The sequence below is a fragment of the Syngnathoides biaculeatus genome, chromosome 4 (genome assembly GCF_019802595.1).
Source record: "Syngnathoides biaculeatus isolate LvHL_M chromosome 4, ASM1980259v1, whole genome shotgun sequence".
Lineage (NCBI taxonomy): Eukaryota > Metazoa > Chordata > Actinopteri > Syngnathiformes > Syngnathidae > Syngnathoides > Syngnathoides biaculeatus.
The window spans coordinates 19425803-19453392 of record NC_084643.1 but is presented as its reverse complement, the minus strand read 5'-3'; the positions used below and the strand labels follow the sequence as shown (position 1 = coordinate 19453392).

The 27590-nt window shown below is 45.1% G+C and overlaps 1 protein-coding gene across 1 annotated transcript in view; it reads left to right on the top strand.

Moving 5' to 3' along the window:
- Positions 1–27590, top strand: part of galnt9 (polypeptide N-acetylgalactosaminyltransferase 9) — a 143047-nt gene that overhangs the window by 25448 nt on the left and 90009 nt on the right. The window contains exon 4 of the mRNA XM_061815876.1: positions 22986–23160. Within this exon, the coding sequence (XP_061671860.1) occupies positions 22986–23160 (175 nt within the window). The remainder of the gene's footprint in view (positions 1–22985; positions 23161–27590) is intronic.

Sequence of the window (27590 nt, the reverse complement as noted above, 5' to 3'; positions counted from 1 at the left end):
CATGTCATGTGAAAACTGCATTTTGTATTTCCCTGGGTTGTCTCTGATTCATATTAAAATTGGTTTGGTGATTTGAAACCTTTGAGTTTTAGATATGGAAAAAAAAAACTGAAATCAGGAGGGGGAAATGCTTTTTCATGGCAATACATATCAAATTTAGTGTGTGATGTTTGGCTAGCAATGAGATGGTATGACTGATCTGTCCATTAATATGTAATATCCACTATTTATTCACAAGTTGCAGTTCCCTTTTGATCTAATTTTTTTGGGCCTTTGTGTATAATTAAGATCATGTTTCGTTTTAAGGTCACGTCTCTCTCCCTTGTCTTGTTATTACCTGAACCTCTGTTATTGTTGTTTTGTAAGTCCACCCATATTTCAGTCTTTCTCTGGTCATCGTCTATTGTAACCCGTCCGTACTGGTGATCTTATGTTCTTACCCTGCAAATCTTGAATAGTCCATCGATCCATCCATCTTCTACTGGTTTTCTGGGTCAGGTTGCGGGGGCAGTATTTTATTATTTTTTTTCCTGCGATTTTGCTTCTCTGTTGTATACACTTTTTAAACCTTGTATGCCCGATTCCATGCACTTGGGTCGATGTGCCTTTGCCCACACCTCTCCACACCGAACTATGACCCTGAGATTGTGTTACCAACTGTGGCAATTAATGGGAATGTGTACGAACAATAAAGATATTATTGATGTCTCATTCAGAGCTGGAAATATTTAATTGCAAAAAAATGGACCACATTGGAGATGACAAAACATGCATCTGCTCGTATTTCCTGTGACCTTCACCATTTTTGGACAGAGATGGAAGACCTGACATTTTACAGTATGTCCTGTTACTACTATTATTATTAATACACTATCCCTCTTGTGAGTGAGCCTTAGTCTGTTTACGGGCTCAAAAAAAGAAATATGATGGGACGAGGCTCGTGCTTTCAAATTTATTTCATCGTACTGTTTCCATGGTGATGAGAACAAAGCCTTATGTTGGGTGATGCTCACTCACATCAGTTCATGACGCTCAACTTCACAGCACAAAGGCTTTAGTGTTTTGAGTGGGAGGAACACCGCACCAGAATATGCCTGGTCCTCCTTCACTCAACACGGTCAACATCTTTAAGGTTGGCACAGCAAAACCAAACAAAAACAAAAAACAGAAAGAACACATCATCATTACACTAAGATCATAATTTGTAACCCTTATGTTCCATTTCCTTTACATTAGAATTACTACAATAGTGATTTAAAATTAGTCCAAACAAGACTCGTTTTTATTCCACAGTGAAGTCTATAATTATTCCGATATTTACTTACTTACTGTATTTACTTAATTAAAAGTAATTACTTTTTGCTTTGAAGCTGTCTTTTTCAATTAACCTAATCTTCAGAGGAGACAAGTTCTTTTCCTATTGGAGCACAATCCCTCTCTTACAGAAAATTAAAATGACAACTTAAATATAATGTTGGAGCTGTCAACAATACTAGAATTTGTTACTTGAAACACACAAACCCACGCACACACTCAAAAGCCAAATTCAAAGTCAAATGTATTTCTTTTCACATGTATTTTACTGTGTTTTTGTCACGAACGAGGCTCGAGGACGGACCCAAATGCACGACTCCAGAGGCAAGCAGGTAGTGTACAGAAAGCCTTTATTCGGTCCGTGGTCAATGATCAGCGAGTCAGTCATGAAAAGCAGCAGTATCAGCAGAGGCAGGCTTACTAGGATGGTCAGGGAACAGGCGAGGGTCGGTACACGGTAGGTCAGGTATACGGGATTGCAGGAACGAGGCATGCGAATCAACGATCTGGCGGAGGACTAGTTGTCCCCCGTGTCCTATAAGTACCGGGTGTAATCAGCTGAACCTTTTCAGGTGCAGGTGTGTGCCGACTAATTGGCTGACCACGCCCAGCCTGGGGAGGATGCCAGGGGCATGACAGTACCCCCACCCCTCAACGGCTGCCTCCCGACGGTCCAGGAGCGTCTGGATGGGCCGCGTAGAAGTCCTTGATGAGGGAGGGGTCTTCAATGAAGCGCGAGGGGATCCAAGAGCGCTCCTCCGGTCTGTATCCCTCCCAATCCACCAGGTACTGGAACCCCCTTCCTCTGCGGTGGGAAGACAGCCAGCCACCGGCGCACTGTGTACACCGGCCCGCCGTTCACCATGTGGGGGGGAGTTTGGCCGGAGGGGCCAGGGGCGAAGGATGATCCGTGCGTAGTCTGCCGACGTGGAACGTAGGGTGCACCCTCATGGACCTGGGCAGTCTGAGTGATACGGTGACCGGGTTAATGATTTTGGTGATTGGGAACGGACCAACGAACCTGAGAGCAAGTTTGCGGGATTCCATATGCACCGGGAGATCCTTGGTGGAGAGCCACACTCGCTGCCCCACCCTGAGTTCTGGTGCAGAACTGAGAGGGAGGATAGCCGTGCACAACGTGGACTGGAGCCATACCTGTTGAGGCGGAGGATAGGGAGTTGTGGGCGTACTCAACCCATTTGAGGTGCTAGCTCCACGTGCTGTCCTGTCTCTAATTCCTGATTTACCCTCTCTGTTTGGCTGTTAGACTCCGGATGATGGCCCGAAGTTAGACTAGCCGAAGCGCCGATGAGGGTGCAGAATTCCTTCCAGAAGCGGGCGCTGAATTGCGGACCTCTGTCCGAGACGATGTCCCGGGGGAACCCGTGGTAGCGGACGACCTCCTCCAACACCAGCTGGGCTGTCTGCTTGGCCGACGGGATCTTTGGAAGTGGCACGAAATGAACCATCTTGGAAAATCGGTCCACTACAGACAGCACAGCTGTGTTTCGTTGAGAGGGCGGTAGGCCGGTAACGAAGTCCAACGCGATGTGTTACCACGGGCGGAAAGGGATGGACAGAGGCCCCAACGGGATGTCTTATTGGCCGCACACACCGGGCAGGCATTGACGAATTCGTTCATGTCTTTGCTGAGGTTGGGCCACCAGAATCTCTGTTGGACCACAGAATGAGTTTTTGCCATACCCGGGTGGCAGACCATCTTGTTCGAATGGGCCCAGTTGACGACATCTCCGCGAAGTGATGGAACGACGAACAGGCATATCAGACGGACAATCTGCGGGCGGCGGCGTCTGCAATACGAAGACGCTGTGTGGGGAAGGTTGCTGCACGCAACGCTTCGACCACATGGGGATTAATAAGGTTAGCGTCTGAACCGGAGTCAATGAACGCAGTCACTAAGCACGAGTGAGAGTCCATTCCTACGGTGAGGTGCAAAAGCGACCGCCCTGACTCAGCGACAGTATACCACACACTCACCGGCGTACAGATCTTAAGGTCGGAACACTTCGGTCGAACCGGGCAGCGGGAGATTAAGAGTCCAAGACGACCACAGTAGAAACAACGCCCTTCTTGTCGGCGGCGTAAGCGCTCCTCCGCTGATCTGCCGAGTCCCTCCACTTGCATGGGTTCCGACGTAGTAGGCAGTGTGGGCGGCTGGGAAGCGACCGGGCTGAGCCTCTCCGTCTCCTGCTCGGTCATGCGGTCCATCTACCCCTGCACGGCCAAGCACTGATCCACCTTGAGGGCCAGTACGATGAGAGCGTCCAGCGAAGGCAGAAGATCCACGGCAATGAGGTGGCCATGGATCCGTGGGGAAAGTCCCTGGTAGAAGGTGTCATGGAAAGCCTCCTCGTTCCACCGGCTCTCGGCGGCCCGGATCCGGAATTCGATAGCGTAGTCTGACATGCGGCGACGGCCTTGGCGAATTGTCATGAGTGAGACCGCCGCCTTGCGTTCCAGAGCCGCGTACTGGAATACTTGGCTGAGCGCACAGACGAACGTCGTGTATGAACGGCAGATCTCCGAGTCGCAACTCCACTCTGCAGTGGCCCACACCTCCGCCCTCCCTGTCATGTGGGAAATGACGAAGGCGATCCGGGAGCAGTCCGTGGGGAAAGTGGACGCCTGCAGTTCGAAATGTAGGTCGCACTGCGCAAGGAAGGGCTGGACGTCGCCTGAGTCGCCTGAGAAACGTTCCGGTCGAGAAAGCGGAGTTATGCTGGCATGGGTGGGCTCTGTAACAGGCGGAACGGGTGGACTCGGAGCGACAGGCGGAGTGACCATCGTCGGCATAGCAGCCACGCGAGCTTGGGATGCTAGCCACGGCTCCAACCGGGCACAGATCTCATGGAGACGTTGATTCGTAACCTGGAGAGCAGCCTCCTGCTCAGCCAGGCATCTCCTCTGGAACTGTAACGATCGGCGGATAACTTCGGAGTCGGCTGGGTCCATGTTGTGGCCAGATCGTTCTGTCACGAACGAGGCTCGAGGAGGGACCCACATGCACGACTCCAGAGGCAAGCAGGTAGTGTACAGAAAACCTTTATTCGGTCCGTGGAATGATCAGCGAGTCAGTCAGGAAAAGCAGCAGTATCAGAAGAGGCAGGCTTACTAGGATGGTCATGAAACAGGCGAGGGTCGGTACACGGTAGGTCAGGTATACGGGATTGCGGGAACGAGGCATGGGAATCAACGATCTGGCGGAGGACTAGTTGTCCCCCGTGTCCTATAAGTACTGGGTGTAATCAGCAGAAAAGGGGTGGAGGTGTGTGCCGACTAATTGGATGACTACGCCCAGGCCTGGGGAGGATGCCAGGGGCATGACAGTTTTTCAGAAGCAGTTCAGGAGTCCACAAAGCAAAACACAAACCTGTTCATTAGTAGATGGACTCGTGTACTTTTTACAATCTATTGATGTCTTCATGAATCACTCCTAGTTATTGACGTTTTCAGTGACCGCCTGTCAGGTGCATCTTCTTGAAAAGGTCAGATTTGGTGCTAGCAGTCCTGATTGTATGTTCAAAGGTTGCCTTCTATCATTTGTTTTTTTAAATTGAATTTTCATCATCTTTGATGTCCTTGTGTGTTCCACTTTCGGATGGAAAAGAAGCCCAAATTGTCATTTTTTTCAAGCTATTCTAGTGGATTCTTTGCCCATGAGATGTGAAACCGCCGGCTTTCTCTTTGTTATGCGACATATTAACGAGCTTTGCTTTGATTGGATCATTCTTTGTCCCCTATTTAAATACGAAAGCTACTCAGGTTCTGATTGGTCCATATCACTACATCTGGAATCGAAGCTTGGTGCAATCAAGCATTCATAGTGACGTCAGATGCTGCAATGCTTTCGACTTGGATCCACTGCAACATGGTTATTTATACAGACTGAATGACCATTTGCCAAATTTCTGCCACTGATATTGCTCTGACACATTGATATAGTGCTCCGACCTCGACCCTCTTTAGCGGGTTGTCAGTGCACTCACATCTGGTGAAGGCCTCCTATCAGTCGCCACGGGCAGTGCAACAACAGTTTCCTCTTTTACCAATGCCAAAACATCAGGATCAAAAATGTCCTTATCAATGTAAGGATTCAAATTTTCAAAATTTTGAATTTCCTCATAGCAGGTTTGGCATAAAGTCGGAAATGACTTGCAAGTTGTATGAGATTGAACCTGCGCAAATCACAAACTGACAGATCACAGACTCAACATTAAACTCAATTTTGCTGGCTTTACAGTTTAAATTGCAAATATGAAAGAAAATTATCAAACGTTTTTAAACAGATGTCTCGAATGTCAAATGAATTCCATCCTGGACGAGCCCCCAATTTTGTTAAGTGTGAATTTAGATCAACGTACCCTTTGTTCAAACCAGCAAAATGCGACAAGGCGACAAGTTGTATTGCGCTTTTGACAATTTCATCGCACACACGTCAACACGACACAAACACGATAAAATAGTTTAGACAAAATAGGCGTTCAATAACAGAGTAGTTGAGCCACAATGGCGAATAGTCACCAAGGTTGAACAAGTGTCCCAGCGGTTATTCCAAGTTAGTGAAACTTCCAGTCGGTCCAAAAATGAAAGGCAGCAGGCGTCCGTGTGGTTAGAGTTCCAAACAGCGTAGTTTCCTAGAGCAGCGATGAGGTCGTGATAAGAAGCCATGTCACACGGACCCAAGAGTATTAGAGGAAACCGCGTAACATCATAAGAACTTAAAAGTATGAAAGCAAACACTGTCACAAAGATCAGCATTATAACAACTTAAAAGCATAAAAGGAAATTAAAGAGAACAAAGACTAAAAATACACACACACATAACACCTACTTTAAAAAAAAGTATTTAATCAAATTAATCAATCTCAAAGGTCAAAATTAAAATTCACTACTCTGTTTTCAATAAAAGAAATAACATTGCTGATTTATTGAATTGTACACTTTATGCATTGACAGTTTACATTTCTATTTGTTTGTGTACTTTTCTTCTCTGGTATGAAATTTCTATAATAGATTTATATTTCTTCTGTCCACTATTGCTCCTGAAATAATGGAAATTTTCCCATTGTGGGACTAATAAAGGTTATGTTATATTGACCCCATTCTCAGATGAGAACTCCAGTGATGTATCAAGTCCTTTTTTTGGTTCAGGGTGCTTTTTGTGTGTTGTTATTTAAAGCTTCTATGTCGGGCCTGTTATTTTGTTCAAACGTACACTCACTGCTGTGACACGGGTCCCGTCTGACCGATGTGACAAATGAACTGAATAACATATCACTGATTTCAGTGTTTTGCAGCTCCATTACATGATATTTTAAAGTGCCACTGTCATGAAATACATGATTTTTAGTACGTTATCAATGAAAAAAATGGCAGCCGCCATGGCCCCATGCATTTTTTCACCACAAAACGTGATTTTGACGTATACAGCTTTTTGTAACTCGCGCCATGAAATCCTCTCGAGGGATTTGTTTTCGAGAAGAAGCAGGAAGTGACGTACATGGTTGGACCGCCCTCAAGTGGACTCGTTTGTTTCTATTAGTTTTACCTCCGGGAAGCTAGCTCGTTGTTCCTTCGTGTTAGCCAAAATGCCGGCTCGTTGCATTGCTGAACATTGCTTGAACACTCGGGAGGATGGATTTATCCTTTATAAATTTGCAAGAGACCCGGTTCGTCGTGAAAAATGGATTGTACAGGTGCAAAGGATGAGATCTTCGTGGGTTCCAAATGACAGGTAGGCGTGTATACAACTACTAAAAAAAAATATAGTTTGGGGCGGACCCCGTAATCCTTCTCTCTTAATGTAACAAAAGATCCGCGTATGTATGACAGGGGTGCTAAATGTGTCGATGTGCACGTCGGACGGCTTGTGCATTGGGCTCGCCCACGATAGCTTCCGTGTCGGCTCACCCGCGAAGGCTGCCGTGTCAGCTCACCCGCGAAGGCTCCTGTGAGGGGTCGCCAGCGAAGGCTGCCGCATCATGCCTCGCGACCGAGCCAGTCTAGCCGAAGCCTTTCTCGTCCACCGGTCACAGCTTCGGCGCCCCATCGTCTGGTCACGGCTTCGGCTGGGGTGGCTCATCTTCAGCGGTGGCTTATCACGGTGCTGAACCGGGCCGCTTTACGGTGTTGTCATCGCACGTGGCTGAGTGAACCATTACAGGCAGGGTTGTTCATAGCTGCCACCTTCATCCGCGATGAACAACAATGCCAATGGCGGCAGTGATAAACAATTGTTTACCTATACCCTAATGCGGCCCGGCTCAGCACCGTGGTTCGGCTCGTCGCACACGGGCTGCTGCGTTTTGATCGCTCGTGGCTGAGTTCGCTACATACTGTCATTCTGTCAGGGCGTCTGTTGTGAGTTAGAAGTGATCTGCATATAATCTAAATATGGCTCGAAACGATAGAATAATATTGCCCTGGACACTTGAGTCGATTGTGAGACACTCTCTTCTTCGAAGAGCTTCCGTGTCTGAAGGGTCGTGTCCCACAGTAGGGGCCACAGCGTGCCTTTAAAGTGTATGACATGTCTAATTTCTAACGGAAATTATCTTATCGAGACAAAAATATATATTCAACTATATCATAAAATGCATATCCTGTTCGATGTTTTTACCAAAAAATATAAGTGTTTATGAATTAAAGTCAGTGAACTTTAACTTAGTTTCCCTTACCTGAAAAACGACTCATTTGGAGTGGCCTCTGACGTCACTGCAGGGATGAGGATTAGCATGGATCGTCTCTGATTTACACCGAAGAAAAACCCACTTGTTTCAAGAATTCCCGGGTCAGCTTGATGTCCCTGAACTGGTTGCCAGCCAATCACAGGGCACATAGAGACAACCAGCTGCACTCACAATCCCACCCAGGGGCGATTTTGTTATGTGCAAGCCTGCACAAGAAGGGCATGGGCTGGCCACCACTCCGAGTGGTTTCATCTATTACACCTGTCACCGGTCACAGCTGTTTCTCATGAGGCACTGTGATTAGACCATGTATTTAAGTTGGAGTGTTGTCACTGGCATTTGCCAATTCGTTGAGTATGCTTTACCGCATCCAAGGTTACTCCCCCGCTGCGCCATGATAGTCCAGTCATGTTTTTGTTATGCTCTTTAATTGTCTCTTGTTATCGGACATTGTTTCTTTTTTTTTGGGGGGGGGGGATCCTGCCCTCTTGGACTGTGTTGTCGTGCACAACTTTAGTTTATAATAAAATCCATTGACATCACGTCTTTGTTTTGGAGTCCTGCATTTGGGTCCGCCCCCGCACCGTTGGTTTGTGACAAACTGGCCAGACCAGAACCCAGCAGGGAAGACAGTCATGGGGCACGTCGATGGGGACGCCGGCTGCCTGATGATCAACCATCTACTATCCGGGAGGGCTCAGTTGTGACATATTCTCCTCCCTTGCCTCCCGCTCCGCCCGTGTGCCATGAGTGTGCCCCAACTACAACTCGCTCACCACCGTGTATTGTTGTGGATTCAGATTTTTCGGATTACGAGAAAGACTTAAATTTATATGACCAACTGCCTGATTCGGACGATGAATTTCAACTTTCCCTCCCGGTGATGAGTCTCGAGGAGTTTGTTTCACAGTCCCACGCTTCCCGCCCCTGTGTGCCTTCGCCTAGTGAGTCCAATTCTGCTTCCTCTAATCCTTTTTTTGGAACCCGTTTGGCCATCTATCCGGGCCCTCCGCAGGGCGGCCAGAGGAGACGCCCAAGCAGGGTGCCGCCTGGCGCCTCCCACGGCACGGGGACCAAGACAGCTAAGCCACTGCAGAGTGTTGCCCACTCCACGCTTCTGCTCTAGCGACGGCTGAGTCTTAGCTGACCTCCGGCGGCGCTTCGCCAACAACCAAGCCACAGCAGCATCCTGCTTCCACTTCAGCAACGGCCGAGCCTTAGGCAACTTCCCTCAATGCTTCAGTGGCTCAGTCGCCGCCGGGCTCCAAGTCGTCGATCTTTGAAATTGAGGATCTTTTGGACATTCTCATACACAGCTGTTTCGAGCCTGTGCAGCAGTGAGGAGTGATCCGCTGCCGTGCCACATACACGTCACGGTAGCAACCAACCCGGTACCAGATACAGCACACGTCACGGTGGAAACCACATCCATGTCGCGGTGGTGACAGACTGCCCGATGAAACATGCCAGCGCCGCGGTAGCCTACAAGGTGCTACCGAGCCAAGCCCACATTGTGGTGGCAACTGACCATTGCCGCACTACACCCAGGTAGCGGTGACGAACCACGTTCCGGTCCAGGCGGTGGTGAAGGCTCGTCGCCCACCCCATGTTTGGTCCAGGCGGCGAAGGCTCATCGGCTGCCTCATGTTCCGATCTAGAAGGTGGCGAAGGGTCGTCGGCTGCCTCATGTTTCTGTCCAGGTAGCGGTGAAGGGTCGTCGCCCGACCCACGTTCCGGTCCAGATGGGGGCGAAGGCTTGTCGGCCGCCCTACGTTCTAGTCCAGGCGGTGGCAAAAGCTCATCAGCCGCCTCACGTTCCAGTCCAGGCAGCGGCGAAGACTCCTTGGCCGCTTCACGTCCCTGTCTCAAAAGCTGAGCTGTCCCACGTCCCTGTCCTGGTGGCAACTGGTCCACGGTCGTCTGAAGTCCCTGTCTCGGTGGTGCCCTGTCCACGGTTGTCTCATGTCCCTGTCTTGGCGGCGACCCATCCACTGTCGTCTCACATCCTTGTCTCGGGGGTGACCCGTCCAGGGCAGTCTAACGTCCCTGTTTCAGCGGCGACAAATCCACAGTCACCTCCGTTCCTGTCTTGGCGGCAACAGGTATACCTCCTTCTCATGTTCCTGTCTTGATAGCAGCAGGTATACAACCGTCTCCCGGTATACAACCGTCTCCCATTCCTGTCTCAATGACGATGGGGCTACGGTCGCCTCACATTCCTGTCTCGATGGCTACTGGCCTCCGGCCACCTTCCACTCCTGTCTCGACAGAGACCGAGCTACTGCCCGTCCACGTCCATGCCTCGACGGGACCGATCCTCAGCCGATTGATGCTCACGCTCCGGTCTCCACAACGACTGGCACGCAACCTCCTCACGCCCCTGTCTCGATTGCGGCCAGCTCCCTCTCCTGCTTCGATGGCAATCAATCCTCGGCCGCCTGATGACCACGCATCAAGGGTAACCGATCCCCGGCCGCCCCATGACCAAGCCTCGGCGGCGACCAATCCCCGCCCGCCTCACAACCACGTCCTAGGAGGTCTTTGTCCGGAGCCGTCACCTGCTCCCATCTGGTTCTTGCTTTGCCTTTGGGTTCCTCCTCGAGGATGTCCACCCGAATCGCCCCGTAGGGACACTCACTGGTGCTTGGCGTCCTGGCCAACCTCCTTCGCTCTTTGGCCGTACGCCTCGCTTTGGGTGTCCAGGACAGCCACCAGACTGACTGGGGTTTGGAGGTTGGTGCCCTCCCCTGGTCCCGGTTCCACCCTCGCCGGTTATGTTTTTTGGTCTGTTTTTTGTTTTTTGACGCATCTGGGATTTGTGCCTTAAGGGGGGTGTTTCTGTCATGTGCATGGCTGAACCACGGCCAAGAAGGCCATGGCCTGGCCACTGCTCCGAGCGGTTTCATCTATTACACCTGTCATCATGTATTAGGGCTGGAGTGTTGTTCCTGGCATTTGCCAGTTCATTGAGTATGATTTACTACATCCAGGGTTACTCGGCCACTGCACCATTTAGTACAGTCACACTTTTGTTATGCTTTTTAGTTGTCTCATAGTTATCGGGCATTGTTTCTTGCTTTTTGAATCCTGCCTTCTTGGACTGTGTTGTCGTGCACAACTTTAGTTTATAATAAAACCCATTGAATATCATGTCCTCGTCTTGGAGTCCTGTATTTGGGTTTGCCCTTGCATCGTTGGTTCGTGACAAATTTAGTGTCCAATTAATGTTGCATGTTTTTGGGATGTGGGAGGAAACCGAAGTGGCTGGAGAAAACCCACGAAGGCACGGGGAGAACATGCAAACTCCACATACGCAGGTCCGGGATTGAACCTTAGAACTGTGAGGCCAACACTTTACCAGCTGAGTCACCATGCCGAATGGATGAATATAAATGTCAAAAAGCTGGTCTGATTAGGAGAAATATCAATCCATCCATTTTCTTGGCCGTTTATCCTCACAAAGATCGCGGGAGTGGTGGAGCCTATCCCAGCTATCAACTGGCAGGAGGCAGGGCAAACCCTGAACTGGTTGCCAGCCAATCACGAGGCACTTCGAGAAAAACAACTGGACTCACAATCATACCTAGGGGCAATTTAGAGTGTCCAATTATTGTTGCATGTTTTTGGGATGTGGGAGGAAACCAGAGTGCCCAGAGAAAACCCACGTAGGCGCAGGTAGAACATGCAAACTCCACACAGGCAGGTCTGGGTTTGAACCCAGGACCTCAGAACTGTGAAGCTAAGACTTTCCAATAATTATAATTATTATTATAATTAATATAAATAAATAATTAATAATAATCATCATTTTTAAATTAGCTCTTACTCTCGCTGTGGAAAATCCTGTCGCTGCTGATACTGTTGCTTGAATTGTAAAAAGGTAAACTCCAGTACCCATGTTTTTAGACAGCTGGCAATAAATCCTGGATGCTCTGTCATGCACTGTAGATGGCCTGGATAATCTCCCTTTTTCTGGTGAATATGTTGATTCTCATGGCAGCAAAAGCTCTCTTGCTGTTTGCATAAGAATGAAGCATTTAAATGCACACCTGTGGATATAATAAAAAAAATAAATAGTAAGTTTTCTTCAGCTTGTCCCTTTAGGTGTCACCACAGCGTGTCTTCTCAGATGAAACGCTCTTATTTGTTTGGCACAGTTTTTACACCAGATGCACTTCCTGACGCAACCCCTCGGGGGGGGGGGGTGGAGTATCCCCAGTGGGATACGAACTCACAACCCTTAAATATTAATTGACAAAACTACAGGAAATTCGCCGTCAATTTATGTGCTAAGGGGGTGGCACCACGGAATGTCGTGCTGCAGTGGGAAGTTCAGGCCAACGTAAAAATTGCTCTGTTCTTCATCGCAGCAACATCAGACAGTGCCTGGGGCTGGTGGAAAGATTTTTGAGTGCGACTTTGGCATGCTTGTACTAGAAACAACAGGGGGAAAATAGACAAAGCCATCAGAATCAGATTTATTTGGCAAAGTGTGTAAAAAAAAAAAGTGTGTAAAAAAAAAAAAAAAAAACACCCAAGGAATTTTTCTCTGGCAGATGGTGCTGCTCTGGTACAACATACAGAACATAGAACAAAAAAGCAGCAAGAACAAAGAACAAGAGAAATTTCTATTTATAGGAACTGCAAGATGTAAAATCTTATTCATTTAGAACAGGTATGAGATACAGTAGGTGTGTTGAAATCCCACATTGATTTTACTAAAGGCTTCACACATTTAAGTGCTTGGCTGTACGTCGATTTTAAGTACAACAAGCAGCGATCAGAAAACCCAATGGGTGCACGAGGATTTGCACGATATGCGTTTTTTATGGAAGTGTAACAATGGTCGAGGGTGTTATTTGCCCTTGTCCGACATTTCACATGCTGCTTATATTTAGGGAGTTCGTGATTAAGTTTAGCTGTGTTGAAATCTCCTAGGATATTGAACGGTGAATCTGGGTGTTTTTTCTGTCTCTCATTTATCTGCTCGGTGAGCGTTAGCAGTGCAGCGTTCATGCTAATTTGAGATGGAATGCACACACCGACTTGAATAAAAGATGTGAACTCACTTTGTGCATAAAATGGCTTACAGTTAAAAAACAATGACTCTAAAACCGGGGTGCAGTGTGTGCTTAGCTTTGTAATGTCCGTGCACCATTTCTCATTGATGTAAAAGCATTTTCCACCACCTTTCAGATTTCTGTTAGGTTCAGGTCCGCACGGTGGAATTGAAAGTCAGATACTGTCATGGCGGTGTCCGTGGTCAGTCCACAAAGCCAAGTCTCTGTAAAGCACAAGGCTGCAGAACGTCCAGAGTCTTTGCAGGTCCTTATCAGAAGCAGAAGTTTGTCCATTTTGTTGGCTAGGGAGCGTAGGTTTGCGAGATGAATCGACGGGAGCGCTAGTTGATGTCCTCTTTTCTGCAGTTTAACTTGTGAACCAGCTCGTGCCCCCCTTCGTCGATGACTCGTAGCCTTGAAGAGTATGCCGATGAGTAACTCGGGAAAAAGCTTCAAAGGAGTCATAATAATTGCTGTCCTACTATCCTGAGCATTGAGACAATGGAAAAATTGTATACCGAGAAGTGTCTGCGGGAAACTTTCAAACTCTCTTTCAAACTTCCCTGCTTACCCTGAAATATACTCAAAGCATTCACCATGAACTATAGTCCACGAGTTTATAAACTGTGGAATTCTTTGGTGAAATTAGTATGGGTTGCATAGGTTGCCTTTTTTTTTTTTTAGCTGCTGTGTCACCTCCTTCTTAAAATAAACAAAAACACAACTTTCTTTTGCAAGAGTGACCAATGCAAAGCATGGAGTTATTGTATACTCAGCAGGGAAAGTGTCCCGACTTCCTTGAAGGCTGCTACTTCAGCACTCAATATTTGGGCAAGGCCTGCTTTATTGACACTGGGGAACAGCTGTCCTTCTGCTCCTGTTAGATAATAAACTTAAACCATGTCACAAACTAATTTTGACCAAATTACGTATAAAACTATAAACAATAGATTCTGATAGAAGGGGACCTATATTTTCAGAGATTATTTTTAGCGTTGTGGTAGCCTTTCTGTCCTGACATAAGACAAATACCACAAATAACCTTCAGATTATTTGTACAACACACTTTCCATTCTCATTGAAACTGACAGATTTATGATAAATCACACATTTTCCATGTCTCCTCAACATATTAGTTACTGTAGCTCAGACACCATGTAATGTTTTAATTTGTCATCCATTGATAAATTGCACTTTAGCTGAGTCCAGATGTGCGAGTGATTTCAATTAATGAGACTCACCATGTTTACACCAAGAACGTAATGAGGCTTTACAGGTTTTTATTCCATACAAAGCTAACAGACTAAAGTTGACTCATCGAGTGGAAATCTAAACTCGAGCTCCTTCTGGAATTTCTCTTTCATCTTTCGTCACTAATGTCCTCAGTTTCAAGTTTCAACCTCATCACTCAATCTGATACTTTTTTCACCTTCAAGACATTCTTAGCTAACTCTTCCAGTTTAAAATAATGTGTACTCCCTTAAATAATTTGAACCCTGCTCCTAAGCTTCTACCCTTACTGCCTTTCCACCTGTTCTCCTGGACACACAATATATCAACCTTTCTTCTAACTGCCATGTCAACCAACTCTTTAGGATTTCCTGTTCCAGTCCTAACATTAAATTTTCACATTAAGGTCAAGCGTCTGTGCTTTCCTCTTCTCTTTCTGCCTTAAGAACCCACTTTCCACACCGCCTTCCTCTTTGACAATGTAAACAATGCAAATGGTAAATAATTTTTACACGGTTTTAAAACGTTTTAAAGCCAGCAGGTAACCATTTGGCAAATATAACCTCACCTGAACTGAACATCTGAACATAGTCTAATTCAAACGAACAATAGAACCACAAAGACCTACAATAATCATCTTGCCATAAAAAGAAAGGATGATGCACCATGGAAATTTGTACTATGTACTTTATTCAAGCTATGATTTTTATGTTAATGATATTGCGCTACAATATATTCTAGCTCCATATTTCTCAATCCAAGGATGAAGGCCAGTGTTTTATTTGATTGGATCACTCATGGCCTCATACTTTTTCTTGCAGTAATTAAACACTCTAATACTTGTATCACATTAAAATTATGTTGGCTGTTGGGCTGCAGTAAGAGATATTTTCATCAGAATCAGATGTATTGAATTTTGACTGCATAGATACCCAAGTGACATACAAACCCAATTTCAATGAAGTTGGGACACTGTGTTAAATAAAAATAGAATACAATAATTTGCAATTCAACCTATATTTAATGTAATACACTACAAAGACAACATTTTATGGTTGCAACACGGGCCAAAGAAGCTGGGACAGAGTCATGTTTACATCACCTTTTGTTAGGACAACATTCAATAAATGTTTGGGAACTGAGGACGCTAACTGTCGAAGCTTTTCACTGTCGGTGGAATTCTTTCCCATTCATCCTTGATGTACAGACTCTGCTGTTCAACAATTCCGTGTTTTCGTTGTTGTATTTTACGCTTCATAAATGTGGGACCCATTTTAAATGGGAGACAGGTCCGGACTGAAGGGAGGCCAGTCTACTACCTGCACTCTATTACTACAAAGTTACTACGCAGTTGTAATGTGTGCACAATGGGATTTGGGATAGTCTTGCTGAAATAAGCAACGTCGTCCATGAAAACGACATTGCTTGGATGGCAGCATATGTTTCTCCAAAACCTGTATCTTCCTTTCTGTCATCAGCATGGTCATTCATCTGCCTGGGAGTGGTCTCCTCCCCTCTGCCTTGTTTGTGTAAATTATGCCATGCATATATGCCTCGTGTGTCATGTTGTTCGGTGCCAGTTCGTTGCGCATCGTTTTGCCTCGTTGCCACGTTCCTCGTGACTGTCATCTTCTCACATTTCTTGTTCCAGGGGTTGTCTCATAATAATGAGATAAGAGAATGAGAATAATTGCCTTGTTTTTTGGACCTCACATTCACCTTTTTGGACTGCCTTCAAATGTACCGAGGTCAGCTTGAATTAAACTTCCCAATATAACTATCTTTTGCCTTGAAGTTGTGGATTTGGGTCCTAACCCATATGCTGCCCATGACAAAACGAAGTGGCCATAACATGGACCCAGCAGACTTAGACCTGATGTGTGAAGCCCTCCAAGCACAGCAGAATGAAGAACTTGCTGCCCTCCGACTCCATCTTAAGCAGGGTTATCTCCAATCACCGGGCCCCTGGGCTGGTACAAGTCTGAAGATCATTTTGTACTGGGCCACAAAGAATTGAGTGATTAAGTGATTAAAGGGGAAATCAAGTGCTTTGCATGAACAATGTATCCAATAGGTCATATATTATGTACTCTATTTTGACAATGTGATGTTAAATCCTCTCTCATTTAATAGTGTTCCTGATGAACTTGCGGTCTAAATTAGCAAATCCAATGAATCTCTGCAACTCCTTGCAATTGGTGGGGGTGGGCCATTGGAGAAGAGTCGACCTTACTGGGATCCATGCGAATATGTCCCTCGGCCAAGATGAATCCCAGGAATGTGACGGAAGGCCAGTGAAACTTGCACTTTTCCATCTTGACATATATGATATGTCATAGTAGCTGCTGCAGCACCTCCCTGACGTGCTCGATGTGGGAAGCTTCATCTGAAGAAAAGATCAAAATGTCGTCGAGGTAGACAAACACATTCTTGTTCAGTCTCTCCCGTAGCACATCATTTATAAAATTTTGAAAAACTGCTGGCGCATTAGTCAGTTAGGTGTGTACGTCCGAAAATGTCATCCTCAGAGATTGCATACGGTGTGTTACTTGGCATAAGAATTTACCATTGGCTGCGTATGCATTACGGAACCCTTGCGTCTGAAAGGCCACTGCGCTCGAAGCCTCGACTACCCATGGATTAATCAGATTGGCGTCCGATCCCGAGTCAAGGCTTTAGCTGAACAAGTACGACCCCATGTGCTCAAGGTGACTTGAAGCAGTGCTCGATTTGATACTGCCTCACCGGAGCCATAATCTTGAGAGCAGAACACTTGGGCCTGACCGGACAGTGGGCTATTAATTGCCCAGCCGTGCACAGTAAAAGCATCGGCCCTCTCGCCGGCGCCGCAGTCGTTCCCCTGCCTGGTCATCGAGCCCCTGAACCTGCAGAGGCTCAGTCATGGTTATGGGCGTCGGCAGAAGAGGAACCTGTGTAGCGGACGCACCCTGCTCTCCCTCTAGTAGCGAGTCCACCTGTCCCTGGATCACTAGCCTCTGGTCATTCCTGAGAGATGGGGCGATGAGCGAATCCAGGGAGGTAGGCAATTCCACTGCAATGAGGTGACTGTGGATCTGGAGTGAAAGCCCTTGGAAAAAAGCATCGAGAAGCGCTTCTTTATTCCATCGACTCTCAGCTGCTCTGATGCGAAACTCAATTTCATAATCTCCCACATGACGCTGCCCCTGTTGAAGTGTGATCAACATAGCCGCTGCCTCACGTTTCGGCGAGGCATACTGGAAGACTTACATCATGGCACATACGAAGGAGGTCCAGGAGTGGCCAGTTTCGGAGTTACGACACCACTCTGCTGTAGCCCACGCCTCTGCTCTCCCCGTCAGGTGGGATATGACGAAGGCAGCTCGTGCACGGTCCGTCGGGAAGGCGGAAGCCTGCAGCTCGAAGTGGAGGTCACTCTGTGCGAGGAAGGGCTTGACATTCCCAATGTCTCTGGAAAAGCATTCGGCCCGGGAGAGAGGTGTGTACCCGAACCGCTGAAACTCCGTGACTGGTGGAGTGGCAGCAGCACCCTGGATTGGGGTAGAAACTTTGGCGGGCGCCATTGAAGTGACAGTCGCGGCACTAGCCTGAGATGCTAGCCATGTCTCTAATCGGGCACAGATCTCGAGAAGTCTTTGGTTGGTAACCTGGAGAGCAGTCTCCTGCTCGGCCAGGCGTCTGCCCTGGATCTGTAGAGAGCGGCGGATGGGTCCTGAGTCAGCTGGGTCCATGTCGTTCTGTCATAACCAGAACTCTAGTGTGGACCCAAATGCACGACTCAGTAAGCAGGGAGGTAGTTAAAGGAAGGTCTTTATTTGTTCCAAGGTTGTAAGCCGGGAGATCAGTCAGAGAAAGCAGCAGTATAAAGGATGTTAAGCTTACTGGGTTTGTCGGAGGACAGGCAGAGGTCGATACACTGGGATTTGGGATCAGGAACAAGGAAGTGGGGGAACGAGGCATGGATGGCAAAGATCTGGCAAAGCCACACTGTCTGCTGGGTCCTATAAGTACTGGGGTTCATTATCCCCGATGAGGCGCAAGTGTGCGCCTCCTAATCAACGCAGGTGTGTAGGGGAACTGCACAGCCAGGGCAGGGACCGGCAGGACCATGACAGGAGGAACACTTCCATTCAGATTTGAACCTGTGGCTGTAAATAATGTTGAATATTCGGATGGTTATACGGGCGGAATGACGCCGAAGTCTGACTACTCGGAGGCCTACGCACGGGATGTAAGTGCGTAAACAAAGGTCCCGGGAGCTCCGGGCCGGCAGACAAGGAATGACATTGAGTCTGACGAGCGAGCTCTTGCGGTGCTCCGCGAGCCGAAGCTCGGCTAACAGTCTCCCCTGGACGCCGAAGCTCGGCTCGCAGCCTCCCGCCGGAATGCTGATGCTATAATGCTATAACTATCTCTTGCCTTGGAGTTGTGTACATGGGTCCTATCCCTTGTCCTGCTCGTGACAAATTTCACCATTTAATGTAGGCTTCACAGATTTATGTTACCACTAACACAGCCCCATACCATCACAGATGCTGGCTTTTGAAATGTGCTTCCATAGCAGACAAGATGGTTCAATTTCTCTTTGGCCTGGACGACATGCCGTCCAAAAACCACCATACGGTGATATCCTTCACACACTGATGTTGGTATTTAATGAAGTGCCGCCTCAAGGATTGAAATCACAGGCATTCAATATTGGCTTTCAGCTTTGTCGATTACATGCAGTGATTTCTCCAGATTCACTGAAACTTTTGATGATATTATAGACCGTAGATGATGAAATCCCCAAATTCCTTCCAATTGTACATTGAGGAACATTGTCCTTAAGATGTTTGACTAGTTTTTCCATACAGTTGTTCACAAAGAGGTGAACCTCTACCCATCTTCATTTGTTAATGACCAAGCAATTCAGGGAAGCTCTTTTTTATTTCCAATCATGATAACCATATGTTCCCAATTAGTCTGTTGACCTGTGGGATGTTCCAAACAGGTGTTTGATGACCATTACTCAACTTTCTCAGTATTTTTTGCCACCTGTCCAAGCTTTTTTTTTACATGTGTTGCAGCCATAAAATTCTTATTGATTATTTACCAAACACAACACTTCATCAGTTTGAACTTGATATATCTTGTTTTTGTGTATTGAATTAAATATGGGTTGAACATGATTTGCAAGTCATTGCATTCTGTTTATATTTATGATAAACATAATGTCCAGCTTGATTAGATTTGGGTTTGAATGTATGTATGGATATACATGCCCAAAAAGGCCACTACCAAAAAAATCCATGACTTTGCATAAAGGATTTAATATGCTTTGTTCTGTTAATCATTCAGTTGTTACTGATCGCTGTAAATACAGTCGGGTAGAAAAATAGTGCTGTCAATCTCATTCCCATTGCGTTTACATATTGATGAGAACATAAATTATTTTACTCATCATTCTTTGTGATCCAGGTCATCATTCAACCCTGAGTTTCACCTTCACGCTTTAACACTATAGAACAGTCAATCTCAAGGGATGTGGCTTTCCTTTGAATGGTATATACTGTATGCACTAAAATTACTGCACCGTGCATGCTATTCCACTTTTTATTTTAGTGCGTCATTTCCCAAATATTGTCAACATGGAGAGGCTTGGGAGATTTAAAATACATCCATCCATCCATTTTCTTATCCTCTTATCATCACAAGGTTTTTGGGAGTGCTGGATCCTATTTCAGCTATCTTTGGGCATGAGGCGAGGTACACCTTGGACTTGTTGCCAGCCAATCGCAGGGCACATAAAGGCAAACAACCATCTGCAGTCACAATCAGACCTAAGGGCAATTTGGAGTCTCCAATTAACCCATGTCTTTTGGGATGTGGAAGCAAACCGGAGTGCCCGGAGAAAACCCATGCAGGGACGCGAAGAACATGCAAACCCCACACAGGCAGGGCCAGGATATGAACTCTGATCTTCAGAACTGTAAGACCAATTCCCTAACCAGACACACCACCATGCTGCCCTGTAGCATAAATACAGTCATATGTAATAATAATAATTAGGGTGTCATGGTAGAGCAACAGGTTACCGTGTTGGCCCCATCGTTCTGAGGACCGGGGTTCAAATCCCAGTGCCACCTGTGTGGAGTTTGCATGTTCTCTCCCTGACTGCATGCATTTTCTCAGGGCACTCCAGTTTCCTCCCACATCCCAAAAACATGCATTAATTGGAGACTCTAAATTGCTCCTAGGTGTGATTGTGAGTGTGATTGTTGTCTGTTTTTACATGTCCTGCAATTGGCTGGCAACAATTTAGGGCATACCCTGCCTCCTGGCCGATGACAGATGGGATAACCTCCAGCACACCCTCGACCCTTGTGAGGATAAGCGGCTCTGAAAATGTATTGATGGATGGATAATCATAATTACAGTTGAGGTGGGTGGAAATGTTGGTGACTGGTTCATCTGCCCGACAGTTTTCAGGACATGGGTTCAAAACAGGCCTCGTCTGTGTGGAATTTGAATGTTCTTGCCATGCCTGAGTGTGTTTCTTTGGGTAATCTGGTTTCCTCCCACATCCCCAAACCATGTTTATCTGTGCCTTCCGATTGGGTAGCAACCAGTCCAGGTCGAACCAGACCTCTCGCCCAAAGTCACCTGAGATTGGTGCTAGCACATTGCACATTAAACCCAAGATAGGTTCAACGTGTCAGAAAATGGATAGATGGATGGAGTCCAACAGACTTGTACCCTGGCCAACACACTCCCATTTATTCAGTCCTCCTCCATTTTCTCTTCACTCTCATTATTTTGTGTTGTCTGTTAAAATAATGGGAACACAATACTTTCTGTGTTCCCAGTTGTTACATGTGATTTGGCTAAACATTAGTGCTTAGGTTAGCGAAATGTTTGAGAATGAAATGCTATCCCATGAGGGGGAAATGATTTGAATCACTCAGGGTAGAATTGTTCATTGAGTGATACATGTCGTTTACAGTGAACAAATCACAAGTCACACTTGGTCAGCTCTCAACAGCCCTTCCCATGCCTCCGCATTGGGCGAAGATTAATGAGTGACTTGTGGAACACCATAGTTCCACTCTCAGCCACAACACTCACAGCTGAGCTCAATTGGACTGAGAAAGTAACAAATCAATTTGTGAAGTTGATTCTAATAATTACGGTCACCGCTTACAGTGGTTGCATGGTGCTGAAGCCTGTCCCAGTTGACTTCGGGCAAAAGGCGGACTACATCCTGAGCTGGTCATCACTCAGTCACAGGGCACCCTAACCCAGGTTTTCACACTTGCATTCAGACCTTTACTGAGTGCGTACTAAAACCATGCTGCTCACACCAAAGTCAGGCAAGTGGGTTAACCCTAACCTTTACCTGCACCATCACAGAATTATATTCACTCAAATGATTAATTCATTAGAAAGAATCATTCATTAAAGACACACTATTTTTGTAGTTTGTCTTTATGAGGACTCAAGGGATTTGCGGTTTGAATCTCCATTTAAACATATCGCTACAGATTTTGCATGTTCTTTCTGTGCTTGTCTGGGTTTCAATGAATATTTTTATTTCCTCCCACAATACAAAAACATGCCTCTTAGGTTAACTGAGGTCTTTAAATTGTCCATCTCTGTGCGTGAAAATCTAAACTGTCAATGAGTTGTGACTAGTTTTGCGTGAGGCCTCCCTTCTAGCCACCTGGGACAGACCTCAGTTACACTAATGAGGACAAGTCTCAATAGCTGTTATGTATTCAATGAGCATTTTATATTATAACTAATTTTACTCACGGTTGTTGTGTGTCGCAGTGTTGCAGAGACTGGTTGTAACGAGGATGTGAATGTGTCTTTAATCATAAGGTGTGTGAATGTTTGTGTTGCTTTGTAAGCATGAAAGAAGCTTTATAAATTGATGTTTTATTGCTCGATTGAAGTTTAATAGAAATTGATTCATATTGTAAGTAACAGTCAAAAGCTAGCTGTGGATGTTGGTCGAACCTTTCGCTTCTTATGTATCTGTATTAAAACTCGGCTCCCTGTAAGCACACCGCTCAGCACTAACCCTTAGCAACGGTCATTTTTCCTCTAACACAACACAACAAGGAATTTGTAAAGCCAGACCTAATAAAATTTGTTTTTAGTGATGACAACCAGCTTCATCAGCAGCATTAGAGGAGAGCTCCACAATTCTTTCTCTTACAATCCACCAGATCTGTCAGAGCAGGAAGATACGCTCCATAATCATAATTCCGCTGTGCATATATTATTAAAAACACGGTGTCTGATGAAAATATTTGAATACTCCTAATAAACATGGTATTAGCAAGTATTTTTGTTTGGTTGTTAGGCTATATAATTTTAACAGGAATGTGTGTATCATTGCATGCGTACTGTATATAAAATTGTATGTATTAGTGTTGTATTTAAGTTGTTACATGCTTGTACCAACTTCCATACTTTCACATTTTCATCCAGAAATAGAAAGAAGGAAAAAAAAGATTCAACATCAAACTTAGTCATAGTACTCACATTTGCTCAATAAAGCTACCCAAGAAAGGTTTACATGCTCGACAACCCAACTTTTGTAGGTCAGACACATTCGTTTTTTTTTCATTGGTCACTATAGATCACTTTAATGAGCAATGCTGTCTAATCTGCTCTTTTACAGTGGAGCTGAAATTCAACTTGGATCAGTATGTGAACAAACGTTACCCAGGTCTGGTCAAGATCGTGAGGAACAGCAAAAGGGAGGGTCTGATCCGAGCCAGAATACACGGCTGGAATGCAGCCACAGCTCCTGTTGTTGGTTTCTTTGATGCCCACGTCGAGTTCAACATTGGCTGGTAAGAGAAGGTCATATTTTAAACTCGCAGGTCACGGGTTGACTGGTATCTTTTGACACCTATACTTATTTGATCTGCTTTCTATCTTTCCTCCAATACAAAAGGATGCAATATAAAATTACCATTTTCCCTTAATTAGGCACTTAAATGTATTATGTGACCTAATCAGCAATAAGGTTTTTCCACGAGCTAGGCCATGAACTTTGAGTTCATGGTAGCAAGAGTTCTTGGGACCATTCAGTTTCTCTAGTCATAGTATTTGTTAGTTGAACGCCCTACTGGATCCAAAAATTGCTGATTTCAAGCTTTCAAGTGTTTTATTTTGTAATGTAGTGTATGTTTAATATTTGTAATACCCCAAAAACCTAAGCCTTAATCAAGGTGAAATAATTGAGAATTGATTCTCATTTGCAATGAATCTGGGTGCAGTCTTTGAGGCATGGAGTTTACTGAAAAATAAATAAATTAGAATATATTTATTATATTTTATTCAGATAATATTCCTTAATAGATTGTGCAACAGAAGCTTGCAAATGAGTATAAATGTGATTTATCAGATGGAAAATGCAATTGTAACAGCCTGAAGCATTACAGAGTCCCAGTACAAATTTTAGAACAATAAATCACATCTATAGTTATCTGGAGGCTTCTAGATTCAAAAAGACATGTTTTTTTCCCCTGACTTCTTGACATAAGGCAGTTACATTTTTTTCTGCTTTAGAGTACATCTCACAGGCAATTAATGAAGCTTTCAGTCACCCTGTGCTATGATGCAATGAATAGTTCAGTTGTTACTATATTATACAGTTCATACATGTATTTATTTATATTTTGGTTTGTTTTGCTCTGCTCAACCAGGTAGGCATTGGAAATATCTTACCTCTATAAGGGTCAATGAATGAATAAAAAATACATGACTGCATGAACAGCTCTCAGCCAGTTTTTTTTTAAATAGAGCAGTGTGGAGTATTTGGTATCTGAAAATGTGTTTCCAGGAGAAAAAAAACCCACTACAATGCGAATTCTGTCTGGGGAGGTTTTCTACCCCCCCTGTAAATGACTGGATTGGAACATCAGAGCATCCCCACTAGCCAGATTTACGCCGGTACTCATCTCCTCTGGCCTGCCAGAGTAAGACGCACATGCCCTCTTCGGCCTGGACCTTTGTTCCTTAGTACAACCGAGTTTTCCAGTGGTGTACTTTGCTACCGGGGCAGTGGTGGATCTCGTACCTGAGCCCATGGTGGCAGCGGACCTCCCAGCGGTGGATTTGGACACTGAATCAGTGGCTGTCTCCTGAGCTCATGTTAGGGGTGACCACAGAGTTTGTCAAGCCTACCCCTTGTCCACCAAGTGCAGCTTAGTGGTGAAATGCAAAGACTGGTGTTTGAAGTTTTACTTTTCAATGTATTTTAATCCTCTTTTTTTTCTAACCTTGTGGAATGTCACATAACGGTAACTTTGTGAGTGAAAAAGTAAAAACCTACAGAGGTCTCTCAATCAGTACCCAAAGAATTTAAGGTATCTCTCAGAATACCCTAACCAGCACGAACAATGAAATTATCCCGTTGTTTTTTTTTTTTATGTTCCTGCAAAGGTTCCTGTGTTGGGAAAACCCCTAAATACCTGCACCATGTAATGTGTTCCTTTCTCCTGTGAGATTTGAGCAGAACAGGTTAAAATAGCAAATTTAAAGGAATTTACCATGGAATGCATAAGAAGAGGATGCAGGGGCAATACTGAATTGTAGGAGCAGATGGAAATTTGGATCGGACTCACGCATAGCAATTTTACGTTATTTTGTTCAGAGCTGTGGGTGTATAGTTGTTACAAAAAACTACATCTATGGGTCTCAGTTCAACGTTTAACTCCTACCTATTTTTACCAACAAAACAGTCACTCAAGCACTGCACTTTATTTGAGCCTGTCATGCTGCCAATGTTTGTGAGGGTTAGTAAGACGTGATGTTGCTATTACTCAGGATTGTTACATCAATTATGACCCGTGTCTTCTGATCTTTATCTAAATCCTCTCTGTCAGAGTGGTTACCCACTCCTAGTTTGTCAGTCTGGGTCTGGACATCCCACAGGATCTTAACCTGGTAGTCCTCAATCACCTTGGGTGGTTTCTAGCATCTTGATTCTGGCACCACCAGTCCATATTAGGTGCACTATCCCTGCTACCGGGTTATGCCACTCAAGGTATGGTTTGCCTGTCAGCATATTACACCCTTGTGTGATGTACTGCACTACCTTTGGGGCTTCTTTGCATAGCTTGCATCTGGTGTCCCATCTGATGTGGTAGCCAAACATTTTAAAAATCAATTGATGTTGTGTTGAGGGCCGATTCTCATGCTTCCATAATTAGTGCTGTCTTCCAGTGCCATTGGTATGTTTTATCTGTCAGTCACTTCTTCAATTTGTCTGTTGTACGTGGGATGTAGAGGGGCTTGACTTTCTCTTAGAGCTCATCTGGTTTCTTTTCCTTACTCCGCTTCTGTTGCCTGAGGCACTAATTTAGTAGTTTGTCCCCAGTAGTCATCTTCTTGATAAATCCTGTGATGCTCCTAGTACCCTACCCCCACCACCTTCCATCTTGTGTACAACCTCAGGATGCCAGATTTGGGGTGAAACCCTCCATGCATTGTAAGGGGCTTTCTCAAATCCTCACTCCTTTCAGTATTCTGAAATAAAGACAATTGTCCAACAAATTAAAAGTCAAATTTACTTATAACTATCTATTACACCTATGTTAATCCTGGTCATATTTTTATATTTTATTTTTTTTGCATTGCGGATCAAAGCACCAGAAAAGACGCATGATGTCTTTTGGCTGGTGCTATTTTGCAACTGCTTTTCCCTCCTGAAAAAAAAACATTGACAAAATCTTTCTTTTTAGTTTAAAATGTTTACTATAACCAGGATGAGAGAAGAAATATACATGGCATACCTCAAGAGAGAAACCACTCAACAGCAAAAAGCATCAGAATGCCAGATTGTATTTGTTAAAAAAAGATGACATGAACCATGAAAGTTTCCGAACAGAGTTTTAAGAATGAATTCTGTACCCTACAAAACCATTTTATCTGTCCATTTAAGGAAAAATTCATCCAATTTAATTTGTAGATGCTTCATCATGCAACAAGCCAACACAAAACACACTGGAAACCAAACAAAGGACTTCATCCAGGTCCCCTTCCCTGAGTTAGCATCGAGATGTAAATACCATTAAAAAAAAGATGAAATTCTTAATTTTAATCTCATAATCATCTCTTGATCTGAAACTCGGCAGCACAATAGTGCAGCTGTAGAGCTTTGACTTTGCAGTTCTAAGGGTTGAATTCCCAGTCCCTCGTGTGTGGATATCATGTGTTCTCCCCATGCCTGTGTGGGTTTTCTCTGGGCACTTTGGTTTCTTCTCACATCCCGAACACATGCATTAATTGGAGACTCGAAATTGCCCCCAGGTGTGATTGTGGGTGCGACTGTTTGTCTCGATGTGCCCTGCGATTGGCTGGCATCTAGTTCAGGGTGTACCCTGCCTCCTGCCCGATGACAGTTGGGAAAAGCTCCAGCACTCCTGTGACCCTCATGAGGATAAGCATCTCAGAAAATAGATACATGGATGTATCTGAAACCCAAATGTCTTCAGTCTACAACAAAAAATGCCATACTAATACTTTTGAAGGGGAAATATACATGGGGCAAAAATGTATGCTCTCCCACTTAAAAGGATGAGAGACCTGTAATTTTCATTACAGAGAGACATACAGGGACAAAATGAGAAAAAAAATACAGAAAATACCATCGTATGATTTTTAAAGAACAAGCGGTCTCTCACAGAGTGAGCGAGAGAGAGAGCGAGAGAGACAGAGGGAGAAAGAGAGAGGGGGGAGCTTCATGCAGCCGTTGAGACTTCACTATGTTAATCGTGAACATAATTCAATTTGATTTACCATCATGATGGTACGATGGTGAACAGTACTTGTTGACAAAGTCATGTCTTTTATTCATTTTATTATCTTGTCTTAATGCGAAGTTAGCAAAATGTTTATTGGCAACTTTCAAGTACGAATGCTTTGGCTGACTCACCACCTGTGAATTTAGACACAGCAGAACTGTCACTCACCACAAAGGCTGTCCATTCTTGTTGAAAGCTTTGGTGATCCTCATATTTTTTTCTTTGAGTGACCTTTGTCAAAAGCGTTTCCATCATTAGATCTCCGTTCAACCCTGCTGCGCCTGGGCACATCGACTGTCACAGCAGTCTATGGCAGCCCCACTAGGAAAAACTCTCTCTGTGTCATTTGTGTTGCCTGCACAATGATGCAAATCTGTTTGTCTATGTAGAGCCCTGACGGAAATCAAACATTGTTCATAGAATTGTGTTCAGATCAATTGTGTTCGTTTATCAAAATATATCTGGATTTA